Source organism: Idiotropiscis lumnitzeri, chromosome 1 (assembly GCF_059441095.1).
Source record: "Idiotropiscis lumnitzeri isolate Australia: NSW breed Sydney's pygmy pipehorse chromosome 1, RoL_Ilum_1.0, whole genome shotgun sequence".
In the NCBI taxonomy this organism is placed as follows: domain Eukaryota; kingdom Metazoa; phylum Chordata; class Actinopteri; order Syngnathiformes; family Syngnathidae; genus Idiotropiscis; species Idiotropiscis lumnitzeri.
In genome coordinates, this window is record NC_142391.1 from 26,928,933 (window position 1) to 26,945,531 (window position 16,599).

At 40.1% G+C, this 16,599-nt stretch overlaps 1 protein-coding gene across 3 annotated transcripts in view; it reads right to left on the reverse strand.

Annotated features, from left to right (window-relative positions):
- rtkna (rhotekin a) overlaps positions 1 to 16,599 on the reverse strand; it is a 63,102-nt gene that overhangs the window by 22,196 nt on the left and 24,307 nt on the right. Inside the window, exon 1 of one of the 3 annotated variants that reach the window (XM_088292329.1) lies at positions 6,482 to 6,912. The exons of the other annotated variants lie outside the window; for them this stretch is intronic. Within the exon in view, the coding sequence (XP_088148455.1) occupies positions 6,482 to 6,505 (24 nt within the window). The 5' untranslated portion in view covers positions 6,506 to 6,912. Of the gene's footprint in view, positions 1 to 6,481; positions 6,913 to 16,599 lie in introns of those variants that run through there. 3 annotated transcript variants of the gene reach the window in all.

Genomic DNA, 16,599 nt, shown 5'->3' on the forward strand with positions numbered 1-16,599 from the left:
CGAAGATAAGAACTGCCTTTTCTTTGACTTTTTATTCCCAACAAAGGGACAGCCTCAACAAAAGAAAATATTCTTGGTGTTACATTGTAATAGTAGTTGACTTCTTTTTACACTTGCGTGAGAGTTAATAATGATGAAGTTATTTTTGACAAAGCTTGTGTTTATATTTTGATATTCCACTGGTTAAACTTGTTATAACCATTATGAATATTAAACTGTTACCTGGACGGTTCAGAAAAGGTTTCACGAAGGGAACATTTTTTACAACTAACAATTTTTTTTCACCTTCATAAATCTATGTCAGTTTTTTTTTTTTATTCTAAAGGAATTATGCAAACCACTGGTCTAATCTGAACCAATCGCAAGTGTGGGTTCTTCTGTGACTGAAGCAACTACTGCAGTGTATATAAATACACACTAAAGCATACGCAGAGTGGCGCAACATAGGGAATCTATCTTTAAACAGCACTTTCTAAATGGGTTAGGCCGGTGAAAAAACATGTCGGTCAACTGAGAGCAAAAACAGACTAGAGGTCAAACGTGATATTCAGGGAGTGTCTACAAATGAACAGGCGTCGTTATTATACATGTGCATATACATATCGGCGACACAAAGGTAATTGCACTGAGCTAACAGAAGGTATTCGCCAAAAAAGCCTTGTGGAGATAAGTGGCAGTTGAGCAGCTGCTTGCTCAGATAAACGAGATATCAAATAAGACTGAGGTTGGTTCTGATCCGCTGCCAGACGCACTGCATCAGCCGCAGACAGATAACCGAATCGGCGGCTCACCTCTGTGACCGCCTTGTAATCACTCCTCCGCCAAACTGTAGATCTATCTTTTTACACTCTACTGGGAATGCGTTATGGCTGATAAGGAAAAGCCGTAATCCTCAATTCACTCTGTATTGTGGAAATAATGCTTTTTTCAAAATAAATAAAGAAGATAATTCCCAGCAATTTTCTAAATAATTCATTATTATATGCCTTGTTTGCAAAGAAAAAAAAGGAAAGCGGAAGAGGAAGACGGTAGAGCCCTGGGGTCTATGAGCTAAACCCCTTCACATTCCTGGAATTAAAAAAAAATAACTCCAGCCTCAAGTGGCTGCAAACAAATGCTCCCAAAAGGTACCACAGTCAAAAAGTTGTAAATGAATTGACGTGCTAATTTAGTCAGCCTGAGGAACCTCAATCCTTTCTCTTTCAAATTTGTTCTTTAATGCAATGTTTACAGCCCAATTCCATCGAAGGAAAATCAAAGAAAAAAATAAACATTCCCACTCCTGTTATTATACCTTCCGTCCATTTTGCTAAACTGAATTACAGGTGCGTGCTGTTAATGGCTACCAATCAGGAAAAAAAACAATGTATATGCTACTGCGTAACATTGTGACAAATAAAATCAAGCCCCTGTCTTCATTCTCAAATGCGATGGGCGTGTCCACAAAATAGCAAGCATTTCTACCCCGCTGCAAAAAAAAAAAAATGGGTACATCATCTTCTAGCATCTTGTTTCCACATTCCTAATTGACATCTGCCTTCTTCGGTGGCTGAAATATATCACCAAGGGTGGTCGCGCTAGCCACCAGTTGGCTCACCTAACAAGAACTACGATGCCATTGAGCCTTTACAAGGTCTTTAACATATGCAACTACGCTTGTATAACTGGTGAGAATGGTAGAAATTTACTTTAAAAAAAATAAAGTGTGTATAGCTCAGTGGTTCTCAAATAGTGTGGCGAGCCCCCCTGTGAGGGTGGGGGGTGGCGTGTGACCTTGGGGAATATGCTTTTTTCCCACCGTACTGCGATAAAGTGTAATTGCACATCCACTCCAGTAGTTGGCAGTGGCGCTCTCCTTGCCCATTGTGCGCAGCGAGTATTAACTCTACGGCGTAGGTTTGTTTTACAACGAAAATGCTATTATTTATAGTTGCGGCAGAGAGTAGGTGGTGGGGGTTGGGGGGTGGCCCGAATTGTTTTCTTTGTTGCTAGGGGGGGCGTAACAGAAAATAATTGAGAAGCACTGGTATTGCTCATAAAGTACTGTATATGATGTCAACAGCTTGACCATTGTACATTATTCTTCGTATTGCTCCATGTCATTCCCGTTCACATTGACAGAGTAAGCCATCGGTTGCCAACTGCAACAATTTTTGTAAAAAAACAATAAAAATAAAAAAATAAAAAACAGTAAAGGGGCTGATGGTGGTGGGGGTTTGAGAAGGAAGAGAACATTACTTAGAGCTCCTTTTTGAAGTGGCTTTGAGGTCAAAGCCTGCGAGGAGCACGACCAGGAACTAGCAATGAAAAAGCCCCAGATAAGTAAAAAACAGAGCACATGAATAAGTTTAGACTTGAAAGATGTGTAATTGGTGAGTGTGAGTGGAGAGGCAGTTTTATGAAACAGTAGAGTACAAACGGCTGTGTTTTTTTTCCTTTTTTTTTTTTTTAACACACAAGTTTCATTCACCCATTCTTCCTGCACAATTGCATCTCTCTAGCCCGTTTTGGGGGAACTCAACCCCTTTGTTGAAGTGAAAATTTGAAAGATTATTGCATGCGCTTTTTTAACAAGCTAGAAAAGTTGCATAACCTACAATATTTGTTATAAATGTAACATTTTAACAACCTTGCCTTTCTTCCACCCAATCACAACGATTTTTCTCTGACTAGACCTAGCACAGTATCTACCAGAACAATATGCTGCATTCCAGTGAATACACTGTTACAGTTGCGGTGCAAGTACCTGAATTAAATAATATTATCGTTGCCATTTCATAATTTTGATACATTTAAATCGTAGTTCGTTGTCTATGTTGATTTGGTAGGTGTTAGATGACATTTTTCTTGCTAGGAAACATTTCAGGTGGGCAGTGGGGCATGTACATGTGTTAAGATTAAAATCCTATTAGGACACAAAGAGAGGGAGGAGCACAGACAGGATTATACGCATTATATCAAATCATTATATATAATTTATCATAAGTGCAACGATTAATCGACAACTAATTGGTTATCAAATTAAAATTATGAATTATTTGGCATAATTCGTGTTTTTTTCACGTAAAATTGATATTCTCCCATTTCTATCGTATTCCATGAAAAGCAGAAAACATTTCTAAAATCCGACTATCGATTAGTCGACAAATTCAACGGATTGTTTATTCAAATAATCTTTAATTACAGACCTACAATTTTTATTCATGTGTTTTAGATGTGCATTGCATTTCATTTAAGTCTACGGTCAAGTTTTTTTTTTTGGTAATCAAAATAGGGGGCTGGTAATTAAGAGTTGGGCACTTGCCTCTTTTTTTTGCAAAGTCAATTTCCCCACCCTCCGGCCACGATCAGGGTAGCCTTCCGGCCTCCACCCTCCGGCCATATTCATAAAAAATGTCAGCCCAGCTCTGTTGATATGCATGTAAAGATGATGCTGTATCAAAAGTTCATACCCTAAAAATTAGAAGAATTACTATATGTTGGTTTCCTAAATTCTATACATTCATCTTTCGTTAGAGCTCAAAGTTTAAGTAACATTGCTCACATTTGATGGTTTAGTCACGGATTTCCCCCAAAATGTTATGCTTCTCTTTCATATATATTGCAATGAAACTGCATTGGCCAACACTCCTTCACCTCTGATCCTAGAATCGCCTCTGGTTTACAGTAAGAGCTGTACAAACTGTTTAGGCAGAAAGAGAAAGAGAATGACCTACACAGCGCACCGAAAAACACTTCCATCCACGTGACTGCAGCAGAGGAGGGACAACGAGAAGCAGAGACAACATTCAAGATATTTATCTCCATAGATAACCAAAGAGGAGCGGATGAAGAGCCGGGGCGACTGACAGACAGTGCGGCTTCTCTGCAGTGAGTGGTTATTGATTGTAAGACGATTCCATTCTTGTTCCTTCCGGGCTTGCAGAATTTGCAAGACACAATGAAAAGCAGCGTCAGGAACACATTAAAGTGTGCGCTGCTAAATTGCTGTAACAGCCTAATGCAATGAAGTGGTGCAGACCTCAAGTGTCGTGCTGTGTCACTGTAGCGAACTCACCAAACGAGGAGACATTGTGGCACATCAGTGACCTTTTCACAGCTCGTGAGCCAGCATGGTTGTGGTTGTAACAGCGGTAGGAACACACACTGCTACATTCCGGTGATAGAAAGATCACATGTCAAGCTCTCACAATTTCTGGGTGATGCTGATGCACGTGGCCTTTAAAAACCGACAGGGGACATGCATGTTTGTAACGGCATGTTACGGCCACACTAAAAATAACCCCAAAATATAATACGGCATTATTAAAATTCCGAGACAATGTAATGTTATTAGAATGAAGTTGTAACATTAAAAGCAGAGACTGTATTTTTACAAGTTAGTATTTTGATGCACCTGCAAGTGGTCAAGGACAGACAAATCCATCTGTGCCCTTTCTATCGCATTCTTGAATATATATATATATATATATATATATATATATATAAATAAAATGTACACAAAACAATTTATGCGGAGTCACTCAAAATGCAGACAAGACAACAGGTTAGCCAGCTAATAGCCAGCCAACTTTGCACTCCCATTCGCTGACACCCACATCACTCACCAGGCCAGGCCCCACGTTTTAAAACCATACACACTCAAAGTCACAGATACTACAGCAGAGCACGAGAATTGTAACCCCCAGTTAACCTAAATGATACATTCCCCTCACATGCAAGTTATATTCCTTAATAATGGTAATTAAATCTGTATCTAATTACTCGATTGATCAATGAGACAAATGGCCAAACAGTCGATACTAAAAACATGTTTGCTGCAACCCTAACTCGGTCTTCATTGAACCAAAGAAGCATGGTTGGGAGCAAGATGGCGTCAAACATATTATTAAAACAGTTTAAACATTGCAAGTATAAAGTACTAATACTCTGAAAATAGAAATTAGAAATCCCTTTATTGTCATTGTACTCAAGTGTGCAACGAGATTAGAGCTTGAATATATATAATATATAAAATATAAAATAGCTTGAAGTCTTCATATTATGAAAATACTGTGAGAATTCTTGCAAGAATAAACTCACAAAAGGACAATGTCATAACATTAATAGAATATAATGACAATATTGCAATTAGAAAAAACGTATTATGAGAATAAAATTGTAATCTTAGGAGTACAAAAACACACCTTCATTAAAGTGAGGAATGTAGTGGAACTTGTTAAACTTTAGGAGCACAAATAATATTTTGGCAGACGAACACAGACATTAACTTTATTGTCATAACATTAAGACTTTTCCTTTTATTTGACTTTTTTTTTTTTTGCTGTGGCAACGCTCCATCCAAGAATGAGCTTGATATTTTTATGATTTATCAACCAGTTCTTTGATTCTTCTAATTTACGCAGGCAACACACAAACACTGATTAGAGGAGGTTGTGCAAAGCCAAAAGTACACAACGACTCTTTAAATGCTCTTTTGAGGGATTCGCTTGGAGCCTAAACGTAAGAAAAGGGATATCAAAGTACAAGTTTTTCCGCATGGCACCGTAATTGTTTTAGCGTTTAGCGCATGTGTGTTAAGCGTTCAGTGCAGTCATGCCCAAATACGTCACATCCAAAATAACAGTGGTGGACCACAGTACTGTTGTTTAGTTTTTCTTGTTTATCGTAAATGACTTTTGATAGGGAATCTCGAGCAAAATGTCATTCACCTCGCTGGAACCACGACCAGTGAATAAACATCACGATGGCTGGATTACATTCTACCATTTTTTTGTTGTTTTCAAGTGGAAGAATTTGTGTCAAATACGCTGACATACACATGGGGATGTTTGAATGTCATGATCTTTGTCATGCTGTATTGTGTAAAAACATTTAACGATGATTCATTGGTTGAGTCCCTTTTTTGTCACTTGAACTTGAGTACAATGACAATAAAGGGATTTCTGATTCTGAAATGTAGATGTAAAAACAGCCTAACCCAAGTCACATTCTTACTTTGACTTTGAAACATATAGGCTGACAAAAAGTATTCAAAGTATGCTTGAAAGCAGTTGGTGCACATTTGCATCTACTGGCTTGACATACATGACAACATTTTAGCAGAACTGCATCAACTGGGCCCAGTGTGGAATCAGTATTCTGTAAAGAACATCACACATGCACCCGTTTCAAATGGGTCACACTGACTTCACTTGACAGTGTGAAATCGCAGATGTACAGTAGCTGGTGTTAAGAGCATGCACACTTGAGCATGCCAGCAGTGTCCAAGCTGGTTGTGCGTCTAATCACCAGCCCAATCGCACACCCACTGAGGAGGTTGGCTCAAACGTGCTGGTCCCGCAACACGGGTAGTCCACGTGGTCCACGCGACTTGTGACGTCGTCGATGACAAGTGACTGATATTTTCCACGCAGCCAGCAGCAGCTCGGTCTAAACTCTTTGTCAAGGAATAAGAAACGGAAAAAGACAGAAAGCTTACCGCTTGGTTGTTCGTGCAGTTCATGATGTTGAGCGCTCAACGCAACAAACGTCCCGTTCGCAGTGTGGAAATAACTCAGATGTCCGCTTTGTGAAACGCACAGCACGGAAGGAATCTTAAGTGCTAATTAAAATAATCATTAAAAAATCCGTCGGTGAGCTTGGAAGTTGTTAAGGATCCCCACATTCCGCGCACTCGTTCAATTGCGTAAAAAGACGCTCCATTGTGCGAGGCGCCGTGTGAGTCGCCCTCTGCGCCGACATCGTGCTTGCTCTCGTCCCAACAGCTCTTCAGCGCTGTCCTGACTCCCCCCCGCTCCCTCCCCACACTGTCTGTCACACACGCGCACAAGCGCACACAACACTCACACAAGCTGCAGCAGTAGCACCACTAAGGGGAGGATAAAGAGTGACCGAGGCGTGGACCAACCAAGAGGCTTTCCTTGGGAGGGCGGGTGCGAGCGTGTGAGCACGTCGAGGAGTGAATTGACATTTTAGACATGCCCCCTCCACGGAAACATTCAGGGACAGCCAGGGTTCCTTAAAGGGCACACCAAGTGTTGGCAGCAATTGAAAGAATGTCACTTCACTGCCTGCCTGTCAACACCTCCATTTTCCATTCATAAATTCATTGGCTCCTCTTACTATATATATATATAAATATATATATATATATATATATATATAAATATATATATATATATATATATATATATATATATATATATATATATATATATAAAATCATGATGCATGTTAAAAACCGCTTAAGAGAGCAAAATGGCAAGTTGCTGTGCTGCCTATACGCCGCACACGGTGAGATAAATATTTTATTTTCCCATTTAATTTTGTTTTGGTTCAGAACGCTTTTTACGCAATCACCATTTCCTCCAATCTATGCTCTATATTGCTCTTCTCAATTAGTGTTGCGGGTTATTTCGTTAAGTATCGTAAACTATATTAACCTTGGTGAGTTCATTTTGCATAATATGGCTACAAACTGCACATGTATGCTAGCTTTAATTCTTGTTCAGGTGATGCACCAGTGAGTCACTTGCATGATTGTCTTACACAGTTTTTACCCAACCACCCATTTGTTATTTATTTTTTTACTCATGACTGCCAGAAACTGATAGTGTGAATCCATTGCAAGGAAGCCAATGGGATTTGATGATGTTCTCTTTGGCTAGGAACTGTCAGATGCTCAGGGCATTGTAAGAAGGTGCGTTAGAATAGTGAAGCTGCCATAACGTACAAAGCAAATGCCGCACGATCTTTTTGTATCGCAATTCGTTGGACAACTGTCCAACAATGAACAAGTTAAAACATTGGTCCTGGAACTTTACTGACACCTCATAAAATCACATTTTATAAAATGGTAGCGACAAGCTGCACAAATAATAACACCACTGGTGTAATTGGTACATAGAGTATGCATGTAATTACTGACAGAGCAGTTACTCATCCTTCTGGATAAAAATACAAACTGTCATCCATCTTCCAGCCTGCCTGTACTCATGGCCTGGCCCATGCGAGCATGCCGCCAAGTTGTTGAGCAGCGAAGCGCTTGGCCTTGTCAACTGCTGATGCACTAGTTGCGGTGAAGTGAAAGGGGGAAAAAACTGCATGGGAAAGGTTTGAGTGAGGGAATAAACAGGATTTAAGTGAGGAATCAGCTGACTTGGAACTGGCCTCGAGGAAATCCGCACTGGATAACAACGAATGGAGCGTCCGAGTCATCACTTCCAAACACGAGGAGACAGTAGTCACGCGAGTATGCCACAAGACGGTATACTATAAAATCTAACTACCAGAAAGTGTTTTCTGTTCAGCAGTATGGAGCAAACAGAATTACTGGGAGTTGTTTGTGTCTGAGCAGTGAAATAAGAGATGCAAGCAGATGACATGTAGGAGGATGAGAATGGAGGAGGAGAGCATCCATCCGTCTGTGGGCAGCGTTGGCCCGTAGCAGCACAACAGAGTGCATCTCTGTGGTTTAATAACACGTCTGTGCAACATGTTCTCACTGGAGTTCAGCAGGAAAGTCGCGTAGAGATTTCAGCATACCATTGTAGGTTTGATGCAATGCAGCGTTCCGACCTTCTGCAGCACATCCGTCAGCCTTATTATATTGTTCGACCACGGTCAAATTTAAATTATATTTGTCTATTATTTTTACCAGGATACTCCATAAGTTGAAACGTGTATGATTTTTTGTCTATCTTTGCCTTGAAATTGGCTGGCAAACAAGGTGTATCCCTCCTTGCTCACATAGGCCCAAACAAGGACAAGCGAGATAGAAAATTGATGAACATATGTAAAGATCTTACTCTGAAAGTGCAGTTAAGATACTATCTAGCAAACAGAAAAAAATGTTTAAGCCTTGGTAGTTCCGAGTCCTGCACTGGTCCACTATCTTTTTGAGGTACCACAAGGATCACTTTTATGGCCGCTCCTTTTCTCTTTTTATTTGTTACGTCTGGGTTCCATCTTGAGAAAGCAAAATATTTCTTTCCATTGCTATGCTGATAGTCATTTTTATGTTCCACTTAAGAAGAAAGATGCCTTCTCCACAACTCCGTTTTTATTGTTTTCAAGTCATTAAAGCTTGGATGGCCAAGTGTTTGTGTTTGCTCCCGGTGGCCCATGTAAACCCCTCCCTGTGGAATTGGGCCCCTTGGAACAGTCGGTGAACCCAAGTTTCTCAAACCTGGGTTTTAAGGTCAAATCAATGAAGTAGTTAAGTCCAGTGTTTTTTTTCACCCGACCAAAACAAACCTGAGCAACAAAAATCCAAATGGAACCCAAAGATAATAACAGGGGTCTCCTTCTGTTAAAATGATTCCTACTCCTACTAAATTCCAGTGAAAGCAGACTGAACCCTTACAAAACACATGCAAAAACTGACAACGTGCCATCAGGGCTATGATTGAGACGACATGTGGAAGCCAAACAAGGTGAGGCTTGATAACGTAGGATTTAGAGCTGTAAATATACTGCCGTTAATCAGATTAAGGTTTCATCAGCAGGTAGCAGCGCCAAGCGAGCATCGAGAGAACAACTTACATTCACAGTTCAATGCAGGTGTTGAGGAATAAAGCAGTGGTGGCGGTACAATATATTTTGTTACAGGCATCGGGATGAGGAGACATGATGAATGAACATCATGCTCCTTCACTGTCATTACCAGCCCATTTCTTTCTAGAAAGTGAGGTGATTCTTTTAGTGTGTCTACTACTCAACACCCTCCCCCTTCCTCTATGAGTCCACTGCATTTCCTATTGAAATTCCTCTCTGCGACCACTGCACACCCTCATGGCTGTTTCCTTATACGCATGCAATAAACACGCTGTCTTTTTTGCCTCTCCCATTTCTGCGCAGCGATTAAAATCTTAATTCTAATCATGGCCCGCAGGAGTGACTCTACAGTAAATAAGATGAGCAAAAGTCACATTTCGGATGCCATTGTAGAAAGGCAGCATATGTTTTTTTTGGGGGGGGTTTGTTTTCAGTGAATCACTACGCCATTGGCACAGATCGATCCAAAAGTAGCACTAGAACACGCAGATAAGCTAAATTACTTCAGTGTGACATTCAATATTCTGAGCATTGGCTATGTTTTACTTCCAAACTGTTTTGATGGTGGAACTATTAAATAATGTGATGAGCCCAACATTCAAGCAGGACAAATATATATTATAAAAAGTGTTGATGCAATAAATGTGACAGTTGCACTAAGAATAACAATTTTACAGTCTATAGAGACACGTTTCTGGGCACTCAAGGACACCATTAAACATCAAAACAAAGAAGACAAGCTGTACAATAAAATTAAGACGCAAATACAAAAGTTAAATTACAAATGAGTGCAACAGTTAACTAAAATAAGTGAAGAAACTGTCAGAAATAAGGATGTTTGTGTAACTATTGCATAGTCATGTTGTGCTATTGTCCTGTATAATGCTGGTAAATAAAACTATTGTATATTGGATTATTGAAATAAAATGAATATATAAATATAGAACATGCATATAATCGAACTACAAATGTGATGATGAAAACCTACAAGATGTATACCGTAGGCCGTAATATAAATAATACATCTAAATTAAAATCTGGTTGCGCTGCCCCCCTCTGGATGTGCGACGGTACTGCAACACTGATTCAGGAGCATTTATTCATCACCATAGCTCATTACGACGGACTATTCACAGTGAAATCATTAATTTAAAAACTCTGCCTCACAAATAAAGCAAATCCGGGATACTCAAAAATATGTAATGCTGCACCATTGGCCTCTTTCTCATCCCTGTATAAATCCTATGAAAAACAAACACAAATCACTAACAGATCTGAAAGTGGTCACAGTGTCACAAAATGAGTTGCAAGTAATTTAATGTTGAATACATAAAGTGGATACTGCATAATAGTCAACAGACATGTTAAGTCCCGTGACACACAAAGCTCAATGTTCCAAAAGAGGCAAATAGGGGGCATTAGCCCTCTTTCTTAACCAATCAAATCGAGCCAAGCTTCTCCTTGTACCCAATCGCCACACAGATTCTAAGGGAGATGCAAATGGATGAACCTTTCCATCACCCAGCAATGACAGGATTATAACGCAGAGGGTGAACCAGCATATGGTCACCTGTTGGCTCTGAGGTTGAAGTAGGACGCGTGCACATGTTGAGGATGCAAGGAGATGACAGAAGGGATAATGAGGTTGACTGTGTGAAAATGTCAACCCGAAACATGACATCACCCAGCTGGACATGTCGCTTCCAATGACCTCACCACGCCGAGGCATGGAGGTGGGCTGTTGCCCGACAGCTCAGCAATGCCTCTCAGCACCTCAAACCACAACAAGAGGCCCCTTTCAACACATCACCCTTGTTATTTAGCCCTGCCTCCAAACGCTAGAATTCCCCCATAAAATGCTCGCCTGTGGCACTGAGGCTTTTTTTTTTTTTGACGGCACAGTCGTGGTTTTTCTATTGATGTCATCAGAACAACTCAAGCCTTTCTTTACGCCAGCTGCAATGATAAGTCTGTTGTAGATACTAAAACATATCAGATATTGCATCGCTTGAATGCTTTTAACATACAAAACAGCCAAATTAGAACGACTGTCGTTACTGGGTATCCTGCGCAGACATAAACAGTATCATGAGGTCTCTTGAGAATTTCCTATGGTCTGAAAAAAAAGTTGAGCAGTGATGCCTTTGAACTGGATTATTTGCAGCACTTTTGTCTGCAATGTGCCTTCAGGTAATGCAACATAAACAATGCTAAATTTGGGATTTGATATTATTGGTTTATTTACATTTTTAGTATTCACATTATGTAAATTCAATTAAACAAGTAAATAGTAAATATAAGTTTTTTTTGTTGTTGTTTTTAAATGCTGGACAGTGAAAACAGAATTCGAAAATCTGACCAATTGTTCCAGGCAAAAAAAAAAAAAAACATACAAAAACATAACTTTGGTGGTCAAACTGTCAACATGTTAACACAAAACATCAGCACGTCATGACTTCAGCGCACCTCATTTGAAAGGAGGACTTTACATTTATAAATAAATTAATTAATAAATAAGTCACTTTTTTATCATGCAAATGTCACAGTGGTCCGACAGTAATACTTGAGTAAAATGACTAAAAACAAAACAAACAAACAAAAAAATAATAATCTCTCTCAGGCCCCATCTTGCTTGTTTTTCCAAGAAAGCACAGTGCCTGAGGAAAAACAACCAATCAGAGACAGTGGCTGTAACTGATCAGGTGCCACTCATTTTCCTTGTACTCGTGACCAGATTCATGACTAGCACATCTCTGCGGCCTCACGTTGACCTGTTTCCTTGGGCTACAGGAGCTTTGCTAAAACCTTGATGGAATATCCACCACAGCAAAATATTAAAAAAATTCCCAGCAATGTTTTAGCATATCAGTATTAGTGTAGCAGTTAATTTGTACGTAGACATTGAGAATGGGACATTTTATTGAAAACGTAGTCCACTCATACAGTTAGGAGAGGATTTATGATGGGTGATAATTATATGCTTAAAACAACACTTTGGTTCCAATCATTTCTAGTTTAATTCAAAAGATTAAAAATCCAAGCCTCAGGTAGACCATCGTCACACAAAAATACAGCAATGTGATTTGCTATAAATACAAAGTACTTATAGTTGTTTTGGTTTTTTTTCACAGGGGTGCCGGGGTCTCATGTGTGCCAGTTTTCCACTAATTACATTGGATTACTTTAAATACAAAAGCTAACTGAATAAAAGACTCCAGTGGGACCAGCTCCTTTCTTATCGTCAATCAGAATAGAAAGGTACCACATATGGTCATACATCAGCAGTCCAAATTCTGATAGAGTTGTACCTGCCAAACACACACATTTATGACACCCCCACACACAGTAAGCACACACACTTGCAGTTACTCAGTCTTTGGCATGCTGGTGGCACACGTTGGCCCAGTAAATGTAATTGTAATCGTCTAATTTAGTGCCAGTGTTGCTGGCTACTTCGGGGTAATGCGCACAATGGGAAATGTGTTGATTTAATAACTATTACTGGAGACTAACATCATTTTTTTTCCTCAACTCAAAGTGCCCCCCCCCGTGTGGAAGTCATGTTGCTGGAGGAGATATAAGCAGAAATAGAATGGATTCAACTCCCACATTGGCTGTGTCAAAGGCACATAAAAATCGATAAAATAACAGCAAATCTGGCACGCGGCCTCATGCACTGTGCAGATGTTCGCCCATAAGATAAAACACAAAAGAACACATGCAGGCACAAATACATCCATATGGAAACATAAACAAAATCAGCATTTATATGCTCGATAAAACACATTTAGGCTACCATATGTTCATTTTAACACGCAAAGACAATCATCGCATATGTTGTAAAAGGCCAGCTGCAGCTGCTCAGATCTTTTTAATTGCGCGCTTCAACGAAACAATACAATATGTTTAATATCTCCGCTTGAAAACTGTGACGTAAAACAGAATGTCGGTGTAAATCTTATTTAAGATGATTTGGATTATCTCGATCCTGATGGTGTCGTTTGCAGTTGCTAAACCAAACAGTGCTGAAACTAAAGAGTCTTGGCGTGGTGGAGACCTGAAAGGGAGGACGAACAGAAGGTGACGCTGCAGGCTGAGATTTACAAAAAAAAAACAAAAAAAAAAGAGAGAGCCAAATGTGAATATAGAGGCAGCCGCAGAGGGAGGTGATCAAATGCTTTCAGTGTCGAGAAAAGAGAGGCGCGCATAGCTTGGAAGGTGCAAGAGTCACTTTCGTGTCGCATTAACAACACCTGTCGGCCGCCTGGGTATTTGCTCTCTTTTCAAAAGGAAGCTGGCTCCAGCCTCGCATCCAGCCGGCTGCCGTTCACACAACAGAGTGCCTATTCACACTGCCGCCGCTCCCCCTAACTGCTGCATGGGCGCCTGCAAGCTGGGGTGTGAACTCAAGTGTTACATTTGAGGGGGGGCTTGCCCAAGTGGTGAGGTTGCACGGGGTGCTGTGGTGAGCCACAATGTTTGGAATCAGTGAACCAGGGGTTGGGAAGAAGAGAAGCTCACGTCCTTTTTTTTTTTTTTTTTTGGGGAAATTATGCACCATGAATGCAATGGGTGTGTGCACGGCGTGATACAAAGCCTCCTTTCTCCTCAGCCTGCTTTTGGCATGGAGGTGAGGAGAAGTGGAAAATAGTGCACCGATACCACCTACTGTATAGCAAGATACAAGCACACGCAAGGCAAACAAATATGTTACGTGACATAGCAATGGATATTAAAAGTCTACACACCCTTCTTCCTGTGCCAAGCTTTTTGTGATATAAAAATGCGAACAAGATCTGACCTGTAACGCATACAACTCAATTTGGCCCCCCCCAAAAAATCTTTTTAAGAGGGGAAATCAAATTAATATGAGGTTGCACAAATGAGCACACCCTCTAATAACCGTGGCCGTGACTGTCTTCATGATTAAGTCCTTAATTACGAATCAGTCTAAATAGCAGTCGGTGCTACTAGAAAGCAAAAAAAAAAAAAATGGAAAAGCTTAGCATCTGAATTTTCATAGGGCTTAATCAGAGAAATTTTAAAGTCTTTTTGAAGGGAAATCGCTGATTTGTTTTTAAATCATTTGACATGATTGATGATAAATGTTGAAAACGTTCTGTGAACTTTGTAGCACTGAATTGGACATAAATAGTGAAAAAAAATGGATGGATGGCTCGCATTCCATCACAACAAACCTGACATTTGGACAGGGGTGTGTAGACTTTTTATATCTACTTTACATGGACGTGCTGCTTGTCTTTTCTGTTGTGCTTTAGGAAACAATGGGAAAGATGTACTGCAAAGAGACATGTAGCTACGCAAGCCCAGTGAAGCCCAAGGCGTTACAACGGATGTCCCTTTACCAAACCAAAGTGATTCGCATGAGTGAGTAGCCAAGTGTACTGATTTATTACTCAAATATTTACTCGCACACACACACAAACACGGGCTCAGTGGAGGGAGGAGTGTTTGATGAAGAGCTCCATTGTATTGGAATGTGTATTGGCTCAGGCATGACTGCTTAACGTGTGTCGCCAGAGAGCGAGCGCTGTCAGCTTTAGCAAAAACATCGATGGTAGCTAAACTGACTTTAGCTGAGCTAACATACTGTACAAACACACACATACTGTACTTACTATAACGTTATTTGAACAGTTTTATGCAGAGATTGGAAAAGACCTCGAAATCTTGTTCACAGCCACAAAGCATCACGTTCGTTCGTGCCTATTTGCTTATTGCATTCCATTTAACTTCCTACAATTGGGTGAATGTTTTGCCTTGTTTAGCTTGTTTATGCATAACGCATTTCATGTTATTGATAATGTTCAACTGTAATATGAACTCCTAATCTTACTCTTAATTTAGTCAGTCGTGTTGTGTCCCTGATGCGCGGTAGATTACACGTAGAAATCGATACATGTTTGATACAAGTTAATGATGACGCAATCATAACCATACGCACTTCAAGCATTCACACGAAAAGAAAGATTCATAACTTGCAAAAATATTTGTGAATTGCATTTGCATTCTGGATTTTTGCATCCAACTTGCATTTGGCAACTATTTTGTCAATTTTCAAATGTATCTTCCCGCAACTGTTTATTAAACCCTAATCAGCGTGTTGTTTAGCCGTGGTTGAAAAAAAATTGGAAACGTTTTACCTAATGCTAGCTTCACACCGTTTCCGGGACGACGATTGAATTGAAGTCAATGGAGTTAGCACGAGCCGGCGCGATTACGTGCAGGGCGACGCAAATGATGCGTTTGGAGCGAAGCACCCAAAATTCGCCCAGTCGCGCTTTCTGCACTGTAAAATAAATTTTACTTTCTTCGCGCGTCGCGGCACCCAATCAGCTCCAGCATGTACTACATCACAGTAGGCGGGTTGTTTGAAAAGAGAAGAAAAAAGAATGGAAGAGAAAATTATTGTTGACATCCAGAGCTTTACAACACGGCGAGCTTACCACGAGCTTGGTGTGCCTGGAATATTTTACATTTTTTTTTTTTTTTTACGGCTGTTGAACTTTACCAATACGGCAATATTGTTTCCATTACCTTTAGCACAGTGTCGGCCACTTGAATGCAATGTTGAAACTTTTTTTTTTCTTTGTTTGCAACCAGAAACGCTCGTTGTCACAAAGCAAATCCCCGAGCGGATACGTTGGGAACAACTCCGCGGTGAAACGCCAGCAAATGAAGCGAAGTGGGACGCTCAAAAGCATGTGGTGTGAATGTAGCATAATACTACTACTTCATTCAGATTGCTTGTTTTGTAACCAGGTCAGCCATGTTGCAATCATTTCACAACACATTGCATAATACTATGTATAACTGTGTATGTGATTAATACATCTTAATTTAGAAGTTTGATTGTAGTGAACAGAAAAAATATCAGATGACTATGGCTCTAAAAATAGGAAGAAGAATTTAATTACACTGTGGACAAATTTCATGTGACGGTGGCACTGAATAACAACCTTAGCCCAAGCTCAATTTGTGGCCAATTTTAAATTCCCAAGGCACTCCTGAGCAATGCTT